A 14157-nucleotide genomic window follows, 5' to 3' on the forward strand; every position below is an offset into this window, starting at 1 on the left:
ATCATTTCTCACTTTTCTTTTATTCCTAAAAGCATCAAGTTCATCTACATAAATTATGCATGGTCAATAATTATATAATACTTCTACGACACTCCAAACAGTAAAAATAGCTTCTTCTTTTTTTAAATCATTCTATTTGAATTTATTACTCCGAAAAACGATAGAACCATAATTTAAAGCAACTGAATTAAATGAAATAAATAAAACTGGTGGATAATTATTGTCGACTTGGCCTAATTATCTTAAACAAATGACTCCAGGCCCCGCCCCCCCCCCCCCCCCACCCAGTGCATATTTAGTGTACGCATATGCGTGTTCAATTTTGTGTATATGTACGAGCCGGACTTTGGTGCGTGAAAAGTACCCCTTTACCGGACATTTTGGTAACACGCATGCGGTCATTCCGACCCCAAAGTGGAGGAGGGGGGCGGGCTCCAGACACTGCGATAAAGGCCGAAGTCGAAGAATTTGACCAAGTATAACTTAATCTGACTTTAAGTTATCTAAGATACTCGATACGGTTAAAAAAAATGTAGCTGCATCATTCCTCTGAACATGACAAAGGCGACGGAAAATATTTTGATTTTATTACACAGTTCTTCACGCATACAATTAAAGCTGCGCATGTACCGGTATTACATGCCTTATTGATTAAATTTTTTTTTAAAGAAAACGAGCACAATAAGCATTCCATAAATACCAACGAACTCAAACCAAGTTGCATGTGAATCCCCATGCATGTCTGCATGTGTATTGTGATTATCCGGCATAGAATGATAGATTATTAAAGATAGGTGGCTTCATCAAGGAAACATTCATGATTCATGTATGCATGTTCTTCGAAAGGAACCAAAAGAGGTGAAAAGTGGAAAACTCGTGAAGGATAGACGACGTAGATTATCTGTGAGTATGATTTGTCCGTAGTTTCGTGAAAAAGGCAACTGCTCATTCACTTTGTACGCGTAGCCTACGTACGGTACCGTACATGCATGTAGCACTGCACTTTGCAATTCATATTCATTGGCGTGCGAAGTCATTGCCCAATGGCTAGTGGCTGCATGCTGCAGGCTGCAGGCTGCAGCATGCCTATTGACATGATCAAGTTAATTTAAAGACCCTTTCCGATATCGATGAAAATACAACTTGATATCAATGAAAAACTGAATGAATGTAGAATTATAAATATAAATGAATAAAAAGTATCCACCCTTTCATTATCCCAGAAGTGCAAATTAAAACTTCATTTTCCGCAAAACTCCAAAACTAGTCCAATCCAAATTACGGGTCTAGATTCTAGACCTAGACTATTACTAAGTATTATCAGTAGGCATTCTGGTCTGAGAATCCGGATCGTCCGCATAAACAAGGATATCCTCGTATGCGCGTACAAAATGTGTCCTAAAAATAAAAAATAAGGATTGTCAGCATTTTTGCAGAATTTTTTTTTTAATCAGCGCTCTGCGGGTTTCGCATAACATACATGTAACGTGATTGACATATTTCTATGAAAAGTTATTTTTAAAGAAGCATAAAAACCCTGTTGAAGTGAATCTATGTACAAAAATGTACATTGACTAAATAAGTTATAGCCAAACAGAGAAACCGAGTCACGACGGGGACGGGGACGTCCCAACTCTATATAGATCTATAGACATGATGTTGTCTTTGATCTTGATCTTGGCAAAGAGGGCTTTGTGAAACGTCTAACAAACATGTAGCTAACTAGCGCTGATTTAGATTCTAGTCAAGAAGTCGGACTAAATAATGGTTTTGTGAAACAGGCCCCAGGTAATAATGTGATATAGTCTAATAAATTAATATTGATATCACATACCCTAATTGGCACCCATACCCCTGCGTGAAGAGTAATGTAAACAAAACCTGAATTTGGTTTTTCTTGTAATCACCCCTTCTCGCGACAACTGCCCACTGGCGTCTCGGAGTGCTAGTTGACTCTTCTTTCTTCTCATACAAAGCACTTTGAAATCAGTCAAAATGTTTGAAATCAGTCAAAATGTTTAAAATTGATACCAGGGTGATAGCAATATCATGCCAATATGATACTTACATGTACATGTACAGTGTACTTTACGATAATAGCGATTAATTTAATATACTGTACTAAGGTGCTGAATTAGCGCGTGCCTTTTTCCAATAATCGCTGGTACTAGTATGTGGTGTTCAAGATTAATATTTCTTTAACTTTATATAACATTCCAAATTCAGTTGCTCGGTGTAAATGGTCTGGATTGGATTGAATAAAGGACTCATAATATGTTCTTTAACTTCTTTTATTTGTTGTTGTTTTTCCTCCTTCCCATAGAACCTCTGTTTGATGGCTGTAAGCTGTGGTGACAGGCAAACAAGATGGCTACTGTTGTCACTGCTGTGCATTTACCGTAAGTCAATGATTTAGTCTGTATTGTACGGTACTTGGTCTCAATCTTCTTATGCTGTGCTATTCTTTAGATGTGTCATTTTGGGAAACATATTGATTTCCTAAATGATTTGGCCAATTAAACAAATTAAAGAACTGATGGATCTACAGAATTTATGTTGTTGCCTTTTAATATATATTAAAAATATAACTCATTAGAGGAGGAATTAACCTCTGAAAAAAAAAATGGTATCAGTTAGAAAGTCTTGTACAAGTCAGTCTTTGATCTGAAATAAGCATTGTAGTACCGGTACTTGATACTTGATGGAGTAATCCCTTTAGCAGCTCACCCAGGAAGCTGTACTACCTGGGATGGTACATGTAGGTGGGGCGAGTAATTGCAACTTTGCAATGAGTGTCATGTAACTGGTATGTAGTCAAAGCACTTAATTCACTCAATTAATTACTTCTTTTTTTTGCAGGAGAAAATATTTCCGGGCCCAAGTGAGGAAAGAGAAACGAAAGAAGAAAAGGCAAGCAGCTGCTCAGCTTCGGGATGCTCAGAGAACAGGTATTCAGTGCGGGTCTTTTTAACAATTCCTCTCTCTTTTTCTCTGTCTTTCTCTCTCTCTCTCTCTCCCTCTCTCTCTCTCTCTTTTTCTCTCTCTCTCTCTCTCTTTCTCTCTCTCTTGCCCTAAAAAATTATATCTGATGCATGAGAAAAAAGAGCAAAAAACCTTTGCACAATGTATCGATTTTTGTTTCATGACTTCATATTACCGGTACTTTTGATGCCAGGAATTAGAAAAAAGGAAAATTAGCTCTAAAATCCTTAAATTGGTAAAATGTTGAGATTCGAAATCATTGTTTTTGTATTAAATTGCCAATAAAAAAAGAAAAGAATTTACAACATCTTGCCAATGTAAATTGTTTCCATAGACATAACATTTATGTTAAAGAAAGTAGCAATGAGAGAAGATATTATAGTTGTCAATTTGAAGACCAACATGTGATCAATTTAGCCCTACAAATAAATCCTGTCCTGAAATGATTGAAATAGAGGATGACATTTTGTATAATACAGTTGGTTAAGTTAAACATTGTCCTCTTTCATGAAAGAATACAAGACTATGATGATGATGATGAAGGGTGTATTGGATTTAACCTGGTTACCTGGTACAAATTCTCTCTACTTTACAGCCAATGAGAGTGAAGATGATGATAATCAAGACGTAGAGGAGATTGAAGTGGAAACAGAACAAGGACAAGGTGAACAGGATGAAGAGAGAACCAGGTAGGATGAATATATAATTAAAGACCTGTTCAGACATGATGTGGAAAACCACTGCAAAAAACAAATACAATTTTGTTTCAGCGATTTTTATGTAACAAATGGCAACTGCACGCACTTACTTAGACCGGTTCACCCTTATCTTGGGGGTATAGAGTACTGAAGATGTGATGTAATAACAATACATTTTTTTGAATTTCTCAATTTGAACTTCATCTTCCGAAAGGGCATCAAAGAAAATGTCCAAATGTTGAAAAACAATTGAATATGTCCAGTATTGGCTGAGATATGACCATCTGAATAAATATATTTCCTATAGGAACTCAGTGTTATATGCTATGGCTCCTAATATCAGGTAAAATAAAAACCACTACAAAGTCTGATTACTAATGCAGTGTAATTCTATATTTCCGTCAATGTTAAAAACACACAGCCTTCAAGCCAAGGCTGCATGGTTGGAGAGGGAGAGTTTAGCGCAGGCCGAGTTTGAGAAACAACGGAAGATTGCTGAGGCTATTAAACAGAAGGAGATGGAAGAACGGGTAATTCACTAAATTCATTAACCTTAAAGCCCCACTGCACTACTTATTTCTACTTGCATCCTCTATATAGCAAACAATGCATAATCAGTGACCGTTGGTCCCCCATGATTCCCTTTTTCTTATGTTAATTTAGAGCTGATTTGATGAGATAACCACCTATCACTGACCATGCAGGGAGGTCTAATCTGTCCTGGCCAAACTAGTGCAGTGGGGCTTTAACATATTTATTTCTTTGTTTGTATTTTTATTTATTACATATATACAAAAATATTGTACATTTTATCAAGATAACGATACAAATTATGAATAAGAATCTTTTAGCACAAGTTTAATTCAACTGAATTCAATTTCCATTCAATATTATCACAGCTAAAAGGCTGAATTGCAATATATTCCAATTTAAAAAAAAAAAAATTGTGAAAAGGGGAGAGGTTATTGCCTTTTTAAATACTAAGTTTGGTGTGATCCTATTCATATTTTGAATGAAACAAATTTAAAAGGCCATTTGAATCAAATTTAGAAACACTTTATACCTGGGAAAGCTATATGTTGAACTGAATTTGTATTTATTCCAATCGACCTGCATAAATAATCAATTTTTGGGGAAGAACCTTTTTTGAAATGGGATATTACAAAAAGCTTTTCTACCCATTAGAGTAACATTGTTTCTTTCCCTCTGTTTCTTTCTATCTCCTTAGAAACTTATCCAAAAAGAATGGGAGGAGCAACAGAAAAAGGAAAATGAAGAGAAGGAGAAGAAGGATCAAGAGCTAGAGGTGATAAGATGCCCAACTCTGAGTGTCAACATCGCGGTTTACATATCCAATTCATTTTTATAAATTTGTTTCTTATGCATGTTTGTCAGCCGTGGGTTTATTCGCTTAAATCATGAGGTTGGGTGTTTGCACCCGGCCCAATGTGTATGTACATAACCCGTTTCCTACAGGAATCGGAGGGTCCCTCTGTGTAGACTTCGGAAACAGAATTCATCGGGAGTCAGCGGTGGGTACATTCGCTTGAATCATTCTCAGGTCAAGAGGTGAGCTGTTCGAAGCCAGCCCAATGTGCATTTCCATAACCCGTTGCCGACAGGAATCGGAGGGTCGCTCTGTTTAGACTTTGGGGAAAAGATTTATTAAGACTAAAGAGTCAAGGGGTAAAAACCAGGTATCCTATCTCTAACTGTTTTTGTTATCAGTAGGTATTTGGTATCTGTTTTTTTACTTTTTGTAATGCTGTTGTCGCATTCTTAGATTCAGGATGATTATTTGTGGAACTTGACTCACTTCCTGTAAGATTGACACTTCAGATCAAGCCTAAAAACCTTCTTTTTCAGCAAATGTGTAAATGTAAATCTGTACTATTGTTGCACCATTCCTTAACCAACTCAATACGTAGCAGCTGCAGGATGAGATCGCATCAACCTATCTTTACTCAACCGTCTTCAATCGTATCTTTTTATCATGATCAACCGTTATGAAATCAGACTTACCCGACATTCACCTTGTAAAGGTTCTCGAGACCATTGGCATAATGTTTTTAGTGGTATAACATTATAACTTACAAGTTATAATGTTATACCACTGACATTATAACTTACAAGTTTGCTCTAGAGACTTTGTATCAATATTTTTCAGTAATAAACCCTTGGAAGATCATCTATGAAAGCCCAGTATGTAGAAGAATGTGTATTGGACCGATTCAAAGTTTCAACCTAGCAATAATGTAAATTTGTTGATAATTGTAGAACAGTGCATGTTTTGAGTCATGAGCGACATATTTGTTGCTACGTTGGGACATCTGTAATGTTCTGCAACATCTTGAACAGTCTCAACCTCACAATTATATGCAATTTCTGTTATTCTCTGTCTTCACTCAGATATGCTCCCCAAAATCACATTCTATGTCATGTGACTACATTTGATCATGTGACAATCTGTCATCATGTGACATCCCAATTTCTCAGCCTATGAGAAAGTTGTGCAGCAGTTTCCAAAAAGTAGCAAACTATTAACTCAAGTACATGTTTGTAATTTCAATATTATGCTCAGACTTAACTCAGATTCTTTCAGAATTTCATCTAGATCAAAGATCTAAGGAGTCAGGTGATCATTCACATCATGTGACTGATCATGTGACCACCTCACCTGTCCTCTTTGAACTCAGAGTGTGCTTCAGCAGCTGGACCACGAACTGGGAAACAAGAAGGTGAGAAAGTACAATTTTACTCCCAAGTTCCTACATATCCTCAGTACATCCTCCTACATTTTACTCACTGATTATGTCATTGTTGTAGTTAAAAAACCAGCGTTCTTCCCCTTTTTTCTACCTTCCTTAAAAGGATTGTGATTGGGTATCTTTGTCTCAGATTCGGAAACAAAATCCTGGATTTAGCTCATGCTGCAATGATAATTATAAACCTTTAGGTCAGTCAAGAACCCCATGACTTTTACAAGCCGGACTGACTTAGGATAGGAAATTATGAAGTTCACTTCACATGCTTTCATAATCTCCCGGTCTTCAGATGATGCTGTGTAATGAATGGATGGTGTGAGATGGTTGTCAGTTTCCGTGTGCATTAGGTCATAGTTCGCTCACTTTGTGGAAATATCAGTAAAGTCTCGCACAAACAGCAAACCCGTAGTCCCATCAGGAAATACCCCCCTAGTCTCTCAGAAAGTATCTGGGCGAGAGAAATGAAAGATAATGACTTGACCATAAGAGGGAATGGGTGGAAAATGCTGAGTATTGCATTTATAAGGCTTGTTGGTCATCAAAACTAAAGGCTAACCCTGGTAATTGCCATTATCTGTTATCATGTAAACAATAGACAACCAAATGGTGTAGAATTCCCCATGAGAGCCCACCTCTAATCTATGCATCTTTAATACAAAAACTCCTTAAAGCCCATCTGTACTAGTTTGCAGGAGGTATGAGACCACCCTGCAAGGTCACTAACATGTGTTATCTCATCAAATCAGCTCTCACTTAACATAAGAAAAAGAGGATCATGGGGGACCAATGGTCACTGATTAGGCATGGTTTGCTTTATAGAGGGCGCAAGTAGCTATAAGTAGTGCGGTGGGGCTTTATTAATGCTGCATCTGCGTGCACTTTGAGTTTATAAAAGGTATAAAAGTTATTCACCACTTCACTTTCGTTTCCAATGCAGGAGTCTTCCAAAGGATCTAAAGAATGGCGTAATCCAGAGGCCCCTGCTTCCAGTCAGCCGGCCTCGAACCAACCTGGACGAGCAGAGAAGAAAGAAGAGATATGCTCGTTCTTCTTGAAGACCGGTGCGTGCAGATTCAAGGAGAGGTACGAAACTGGGGATAGATTTAAACTTGGATAATGTGATCGTTGTTGCTCGTCTCTCATGCTCCAGTCTCCTGCACAATAAGCCAGTTCATAGTTGCAGTCTGAGCATGAGCAGATAAAGGTCATTGCAGACCGAATTGTGAAATACATGGAGACAAAATACTGGATACAAGCTCATGAAAGTTATTTAATCATTATTTATTTCTGCACAAGCAGCGCACTCCATGATACACAGGTGGAAGTATTCTTTGAAAAGGGGAAACAAAGGCTATTTATGTAGCACCTCCATTGCTGTGGGAGGGATTATTTCAAAATGTACAAAGTGGGACCTCTTCTTTTTTTGAAGATCTGTGGATATTCGGGGTCATTTGGGACATGTGCTAATTGTGAACTGGTCTATTTCATCTACAGCATGCATCTCTCAGCAAAAATTGCTGTGCGGTCACTTTCCTACAATAACTACATTTCTTACTTCAACTGTTAGTCTGACCTTGGCTAAGCCTAGCCTGAATCTTGATTGCATCACAGACCCTAACCCTACATCCTTGATGAAATAAAGCTCAGAGCAATTGAGCTGGAGCATATATGTTGGTTTACCCACTATGGTTATGCAAGCAGAGAACCTGAAAGAGGTTCATTTGACTGAAAAAAACATTCTCATAACATATTTAATTTACCTTCCTCAGACAACGAAATGCAGCCTATAAGGGAAGATAAAAAATGTCAGTCTTGTGGGTCATTGGTCTCATGGGCCATTGGTCTAGTGAAACCCTCTGAAAAGTGGCTCGCTCACAAAATATATAAGGGAATGTGCCCGTACTTATGTGGTACTTGACAAGTGCAAGAGAGAAGCAAAATGAATCTTCTGTGATGTATTTGGGATTGGGATGATGCAAGACTTTGTTTTCCTTAAAGCCTGTCTGCACTAGTTTGGCCAGGGGGGATTAGACCTCCCAGCAAGGTCACTGACAGGTGGTTATCTCATCAAATCAGCTCTCAATTAACATAAGAAAAAGAGGATCATAGGGGACCAATGGTCACCGATTAGGCATTGTTTTTTATATAGAGGGAGCAAGGAGTGCAGTGGGGCTTTAAAAGAGTTGAAAAACGCTGCTCTAGTAAACCCTCTGCAAAAGTGGCTTGAAAGACCGATGAGATCAATATCGTCTAAAGGGTTGTAAGTCTTGTGAGCTATCAGCCTCCTGGGGGTCTTTCACAAAGATCCTAATTTGGACTTAAAAATTATGGAGAGCCATTAGTAGCCTTAAAATAAAATATACCGGTATTCAAAATAAAAAACTCAAGTATGTTAGACTATTTTAAAATTCCACATCAAGAACATGAAATCTCCTCTATAATAGAAAATATGAATGAATTAAATCAACATTTTATGCCTTTTAAAATATCTTTTACAAAGTATTTTCAAAGATGCTAATGGCTTTCCATGATTGTTAAGTCCAACATAGTGATAAGTTCAACTTAGGATCTTTGTGAAACACCCCCCTGGGCTGTAACCCAAGACTACTGAAGACTACTCTTGGCTGGTAGAAGGGCAGACCGATCATCCAAGAGATGTTTCAGAACCTCGCTAACAAATTGACCGATTCATGTCTTTGTTTTGTTCCTGTAGATGTTCGCGGACACACCCCTATCCGGAGCAAGGCACCACCCTCATGATACCCGGGATGTATACAAACTTTGGTCTCGGTCCCGACTTCAAGGATGAGTACGATGCCGACGTTGGTTTGGAATGTGATGAGGAGTCGGCCTACCTAAACTTTCATGAGTTCTACGAGGATGTCCTACCCGAGTTCAGGGAGTATGGAGAGGTTGTGCAGTTGAAGGTAAGGGGTCCATTTGTTTGTTTGTACAGTCAAACCTGCTTTAGTGACCACCTGTCTACAAAGACCACCTGTCTACAACAAGCACATTTTTTGTTTCCCTTGAAAATTGTTTCTTTTTGAAAAATGTACTAAAGGAACCTGTCTACAACAAGCACATTTTTTGTTTCCCTTGGGCGGTTGCTGTAGATAGGTTTGACTGTATGTGAACATGGAATGATGAAGATACTGTCTTAGGTTTAGAGATCAATGCAGATTCTATTCAGGTGCAGTGGTGTTAACACAAATATTTAAAAAGTAGAACAGTCATGGAACTTTGGAAAGTTCTTACAGTCAAATGGAACCTCAAAGTATTTTAGCAAATAACAGCATGAAAATTTAAGTCACAGCAGAAATTGAAAGATTCTTACATCAACAACAAGTTTTATAATTTTTTAGATAATAAAGAAACATAGTATCTCGTTTGATTATTCATTTTTAGGGAGACATTTTGAAAACGATAAAATATTAATATCCTTTTAAACCATGTAAGGACAGGTGAATATCTTTGGGTTGGGAATTTAAAATAGAATGTAATGGCCTTGTTTATGTTATACAAGATGGTACGAGATCAAAACTTTGCCCAACGAGTACTTGCATGAATCCCATTACATCCTACTTGCATGCTAGGATGGAAAATAGTTTGATAACATTTTATTATTATTACTCAAAGAGTAAAATCGTGCCTGACTCTTGTGTATATTATACCATCTGGCTTTCTCTGCTTTTCGAGGGCGTGATGGGTCAGTGGTAGAGCAATGGTCTCGTAACCAGGAGGTCCTGGTTTTGAAACCAAGTTAATGCTCTAGTGTCCTTTGGTAAGGCATTAATCCTCATTACCAAGTCATTTGGAGTGGGCTTAAGGCCATAGGTCATCTGTTTGTTTACTTACAAGCACAAGCATGCTTTCTTTAATAGCAGTCAGTTAAAACAAACAAACCAAATGATCCAAAATTTTGATTGATATTTCTTTGATGGTAGGTATGTCGTAACTGGGAGCCCCATCTTCGAGGGAATGTGTATGTCCAGTATCGTAGTGAGGAGGAGGCTGCTAAGGCCGCTCAGGTCTTCGCTGGGCGTTTCTACGGCGGGAAGCAGCTTGATCCACGATACTGCCCTGTCAGCAGATGGAAACCAGCAATATGCGGTAAGAATTTAAAACCTGTTCAAGGCGAGCATTCCTTATTTGGTTGTTGGCTCGATAAGATTTTATTCGGACCCTTATTGATTATTATCTTTAACATACCAGGCTGATAATTACCCGATTTAAATCAGTTCCCAGATTTTTTTGATTTTTTTTTGATTTTTTTTCCCCTTTCCTTTTCCCAATTTTTTCCTGATTTTTCCCGAATTTTCTTACTTAAAAGATGGTGAAAGTTGTTAGATGCCATTTTCCCCCGAATCCTTTTGTTTTGTTAGTGCTCACTATCACCCCTGAACATACAGATGTATGTCCTTCTGGCTATCTCAAAGTCTGTAGTTCCTTTTGTATGCCATGAGAACTGATTGGCACATTTGCTGGCATGCCCGTTTTGCTGATAAGCATAAACTCCAAGCAAAAATAAGTAGGACTGCAACTTGCATTATATAAGCATCTTGTACTAGCCCATGTCTGGGGTGAATTGTGGCTTCCCGAGTATCGTTTACAGCTTTGATAATTTGGGGGTTATGTACAATTTTGTTTACCCTTGTGTGTTGTTTCTATTTTGTTCATTTGATATCTTGTCCGGGTCATGTTTTGAGAAGGGTAGATGATAAACCTGTGAAAAGAGCATGGGATCTGAAAGGGGATGGCATGTGACGGAAAGGAAGACCAAAGATATCTTGGAAAAATATGGTGAAGAAAGAAAGCATGACAGTTTTGTCCAGGGTTTTCCAGAGAGCGCAAACACCATTTTAATCTGTGTTCTGCTTCCTTCCAGGTCTCTTCCATCGGGACAAGTGTCCCAGGGGAAAGCACTGTAACTTCCTTCACGTGTTCCACAATCCTAGAGGTGAATTCTCGGATGCCGATCAAGACCGTCCTCCCAGAACACCACGTCATTGCCATGACGACCAGAGGAGGAGGAGAGATCGGCAGGCCAGGGAGTTCAGGCAACGCTCCAGAAGTAGAAGTAGGAGTAGGTTGGATTACAGACGCTCAAGAAGACGCTCGCGAAGCAGGAGTAGGGAAAGAAGCAGCAGGCGTTTCTCACAAAGGCGCAGCAGAAGCAGGGAGAGGGTTAACAGGAGAAGTCGAAGTAGGGATAGAAGTAACAGGAGTAGAAGCAGAGAGAGGACAAGGAGAAGGAGTAGCAGCCTGGACAGGAATAGCAGAAGAATGAGGGACCAGAGACGAGATCGTAGCAGAAGCAGCAGCGGAGAGGATAGTGACGGAAGAAGTAGAAGTGGAAGTAGAGAGAGGCAGTTGCCTGATAGTAGCTCAAGAAAAACCAAAGATAGGAAGTATGATCACACTAGAAGCAGAAGTAGAAGTAGGGAGAGAAAAAGGAAGAGGAGAAGCTCTAGTTTAGAGGATAATGACGTCAGGTCAAAGGTTAAGAAAGAAAGGAGGAGTCGAAGTAGGAGTAGGGAGAGGACAACTGATAGAGGTAGGAGTAGAATTAAGGAGAGAGGAAAGAAGCAAAGAAGCTCCAGTGTTGAGCAGGACAGTGGTGAATCTGAAAGTCATTCGGGTAGTGATCGTGAGCCTAGCCAACCCAAACTGAGCAAACCTCTGAATTCGAATGGCTTAGGAAAGGTAGAAGGTTCTCCTCGACAAGATCTCAAAGATGACGGATTGATTGAGAGTCAATCTTTCAAAGATGAGGAAAAGTACGATGTATCAAACGATAAGTCTTTGCCTACTGACGGTAAACTGACATCAGCAGGCCATAGGAAAAAGAAGGCCAAATCAAAGAACAAATCAAGGCACAAACGACACTCGTCATCAGAGCGGAAGAAAAAGAGGAGAAGGCATCAGAAAAGCGAAAGTTCAAATTCAAGCTCTGTCGAGGAAGGAGAGAAAGAAGATTTGACATTGAAAGAAAAGGAAATGAGAGAAAGAATACAGAAGAGACATCAATCAGTGGTGAACCCTAAGGCTTGTGACATTGAGACTGGAGAAGGTCAGAGTAATGACTCGTCAGATGATGAAGCCTTGAGACTTGCAGCTATGAGAACAATGGGACAAAAGAAATTAAACAGGTGACCTTGAGTAAGCTGACCTTCAGTTATGAGAACAATGGGTCATAGTAAATTAAACTGGCGACCTTGGGTGAGCTGACCTTCAGTTATGAGAACAATGGGTCATCATAAATTAAACAGGTGACCTTGAGTGAGCTGACCTTCAGTTATGAGACCAATGGGTCATAGTAAATTCAACAGGTGACCTTGATTAAGCTGACCTTCATCTATTAAAGAGAACAGTAGGACAAAAGAAATTAAACAGGTGACCTTTAGTTACATGACTATCAACTGTGAGAAATATTTGTCAAAGGAAATGAAACTTGTGACCTTGCATTTTTTTGCAAGGTCCCCTCCCATTTGCCCTGTATAATAAAAACTTCAAAGATTTATATTTTCTGTTAAGAAAATTTTCGATCATACTTTCACCCCAAATAAAATTATTGCAAAAAAGTTTTGATACAACCCCTGTATGAAACAAGTCTATTCTGTCATCACCAACTGACAATGAAAGTTTATGAAAAATTCTATACAGAGTAAATTAAAAAGGAGCTCGCGAGATACGTCACAGATTGCAATTTTTTTTCCCCCCTGATGACAACTTAAAGAATTAATTTCTTTTTTGTTTTTTATCAGATATTGCTTCAACTTTCATTAATTTGTTTCTCTCATTTTTCTGCTTTTATGAAAACCAATTTAATATCAAGGTGGACTTTTCCTTAAAACCAAAGGATAAATCTGTTGACCTCGGTCTAACTTTCTTTTTTAAACTCAAGACTGAGCTTTAACACAGTGTCATGTTTAAATTTTAGTAACATATGGGCCTATGAGTTTGTGGAATCGCTGTTTGAAACAGTCATGTGTGTCCTTAGTACCAAAGATAGTCTGTAATTAATTGCAACCATCTAGTATTAAATTGTTACCTGAAACAACTTAAACAAGGATTAATTTTGATCATTATTTGCTCATATTTCTGAGTTCCCTACATCTAGTCAGTGAAGATCTCCATCTTAAGAAGGTATAACAGATTATCTGTTAGTCATTAAATCATTCTATCCTGCCAAGATTCAGGATCCCTCTGTCAAGTTACAACTGACATTCAATTTTGATTGACGAGATGATTTCAATCCATCTTTATTGAACCTGGACCCAGTCTTTCAAAGAGTTGCGATTGATCCAAATTAATCGCACGTCTTCCAATCAATCGCAAGTTTGCAGTCTCCTATCTGTTATGTACATAGTTGCAATTGATATAGATTCTTTGTAAGACGGGGCCCAGGACTTCTGTTTGCATAATTTAGAATTGTTTCTTGATTCAGATTCAAGTTGGTGAATGTCGGGTCATTGTGATTAATCTATTTTGTCAGGGACAGGCATTCAGTGAACTGTGTTGTTTTGTTGCATTTTTTTTGTCTGCCTGAAAGCACATAAATGGTCTGAGTCCATAATAATTTTATTCATCAAGACCCATCTTTAGTCTAACTATTGAAGTGAGTGCTTCATATAACTACGTTCTTTAGAATTAACGATCCAGCTGATCTTGAGCTCTGGCAATATTGTGGTTTTTCAAAAAATATCCCCTCT

At 38.4% G+C, this 14157-nt stretch overlaps 1 protein-coding gene across 2 annotated transcripts; it reads left to right on the forward strand.

The window, feature by feature from the left end:
• The first annotated feature begins 708 nt into the window (after positions 1-708).
• Positions 709-13175, forward strand: LOC583099 (U2 small nuclear ribonucleoprotein auxiliary factor 35 kDa subunit-related protein 2). 2 transcript variants are annotated; one of them, XM_783026.5, is made up of 11 exons: positions 709-903; positions 2324-2399; positions 2860-2948; positions 3578-3671; positions 4102-4210; positions 4909-4986; positions 6377-6418; positions 7383-7528; positions 9159-9372; positions 10390-10555; positions 11331-13175. In XM_783026.5, exons 2-11 carry the CDS (start codon positions 2368-2370, stop codon positions 12596-12598), a joined length of 2238 nt encoding a protein of 745 aa, XP_788119.4. In that variant the 5' UTR covers positions 709-903; positions 2324-2367; the 3' UTR covers positions 12599-13175. The 2 variants fall into 2 exon arrangements, with proteins under 2 accessions (XP_788119.4, XP_011667868.2); XM_011669566.2 differs by having other exon boundaries at positions 709-858.
• Positions 13176-14157: the final 982 nt, after the last annotated feature.

The sequence above is a fragment of the Strongylocentrotus purpuratus genome, unplaced genomic scaffold (genome assembly GCF_000002235.5).
Source record: "Strongylocentrotus purpuratus isolate Spur 01 unplaced genomic scaffold, Spur_5.0 spur5_scaffold_12, whole genome shotgun sequence".
NCBI lineage: Eukaryota > Metazoa > Echinodermata > Echinoidea > Camarodonta > Strongylocentrotidae > Strongylocentrotus > Strongylocentrotus purpuratus.

Bases quoted from the DNA above. Each gene is read 5' to 3' on its own strand.
- LOC583099 (XM_783026.5), top strand. From the start codon at position 2,368: ATGGCTACTGTTGTCACTGCTGTGCATTTACC. The intron at 2,400-2,859 runs GTAAGTCAATGA...TTTTTTTTGCAG, and splicing joins GTCACTGCTGTGCATTTACC to GAGAAAATATTTCCGGGCCC. The intron at 6,419-7,382 runs GTGAGAAAGTAC...TTTCCAATGCAG, and splicing joins ACGAACTGGGAAACAAGAAG to GAGTCTTCCAAAGGATCTAA.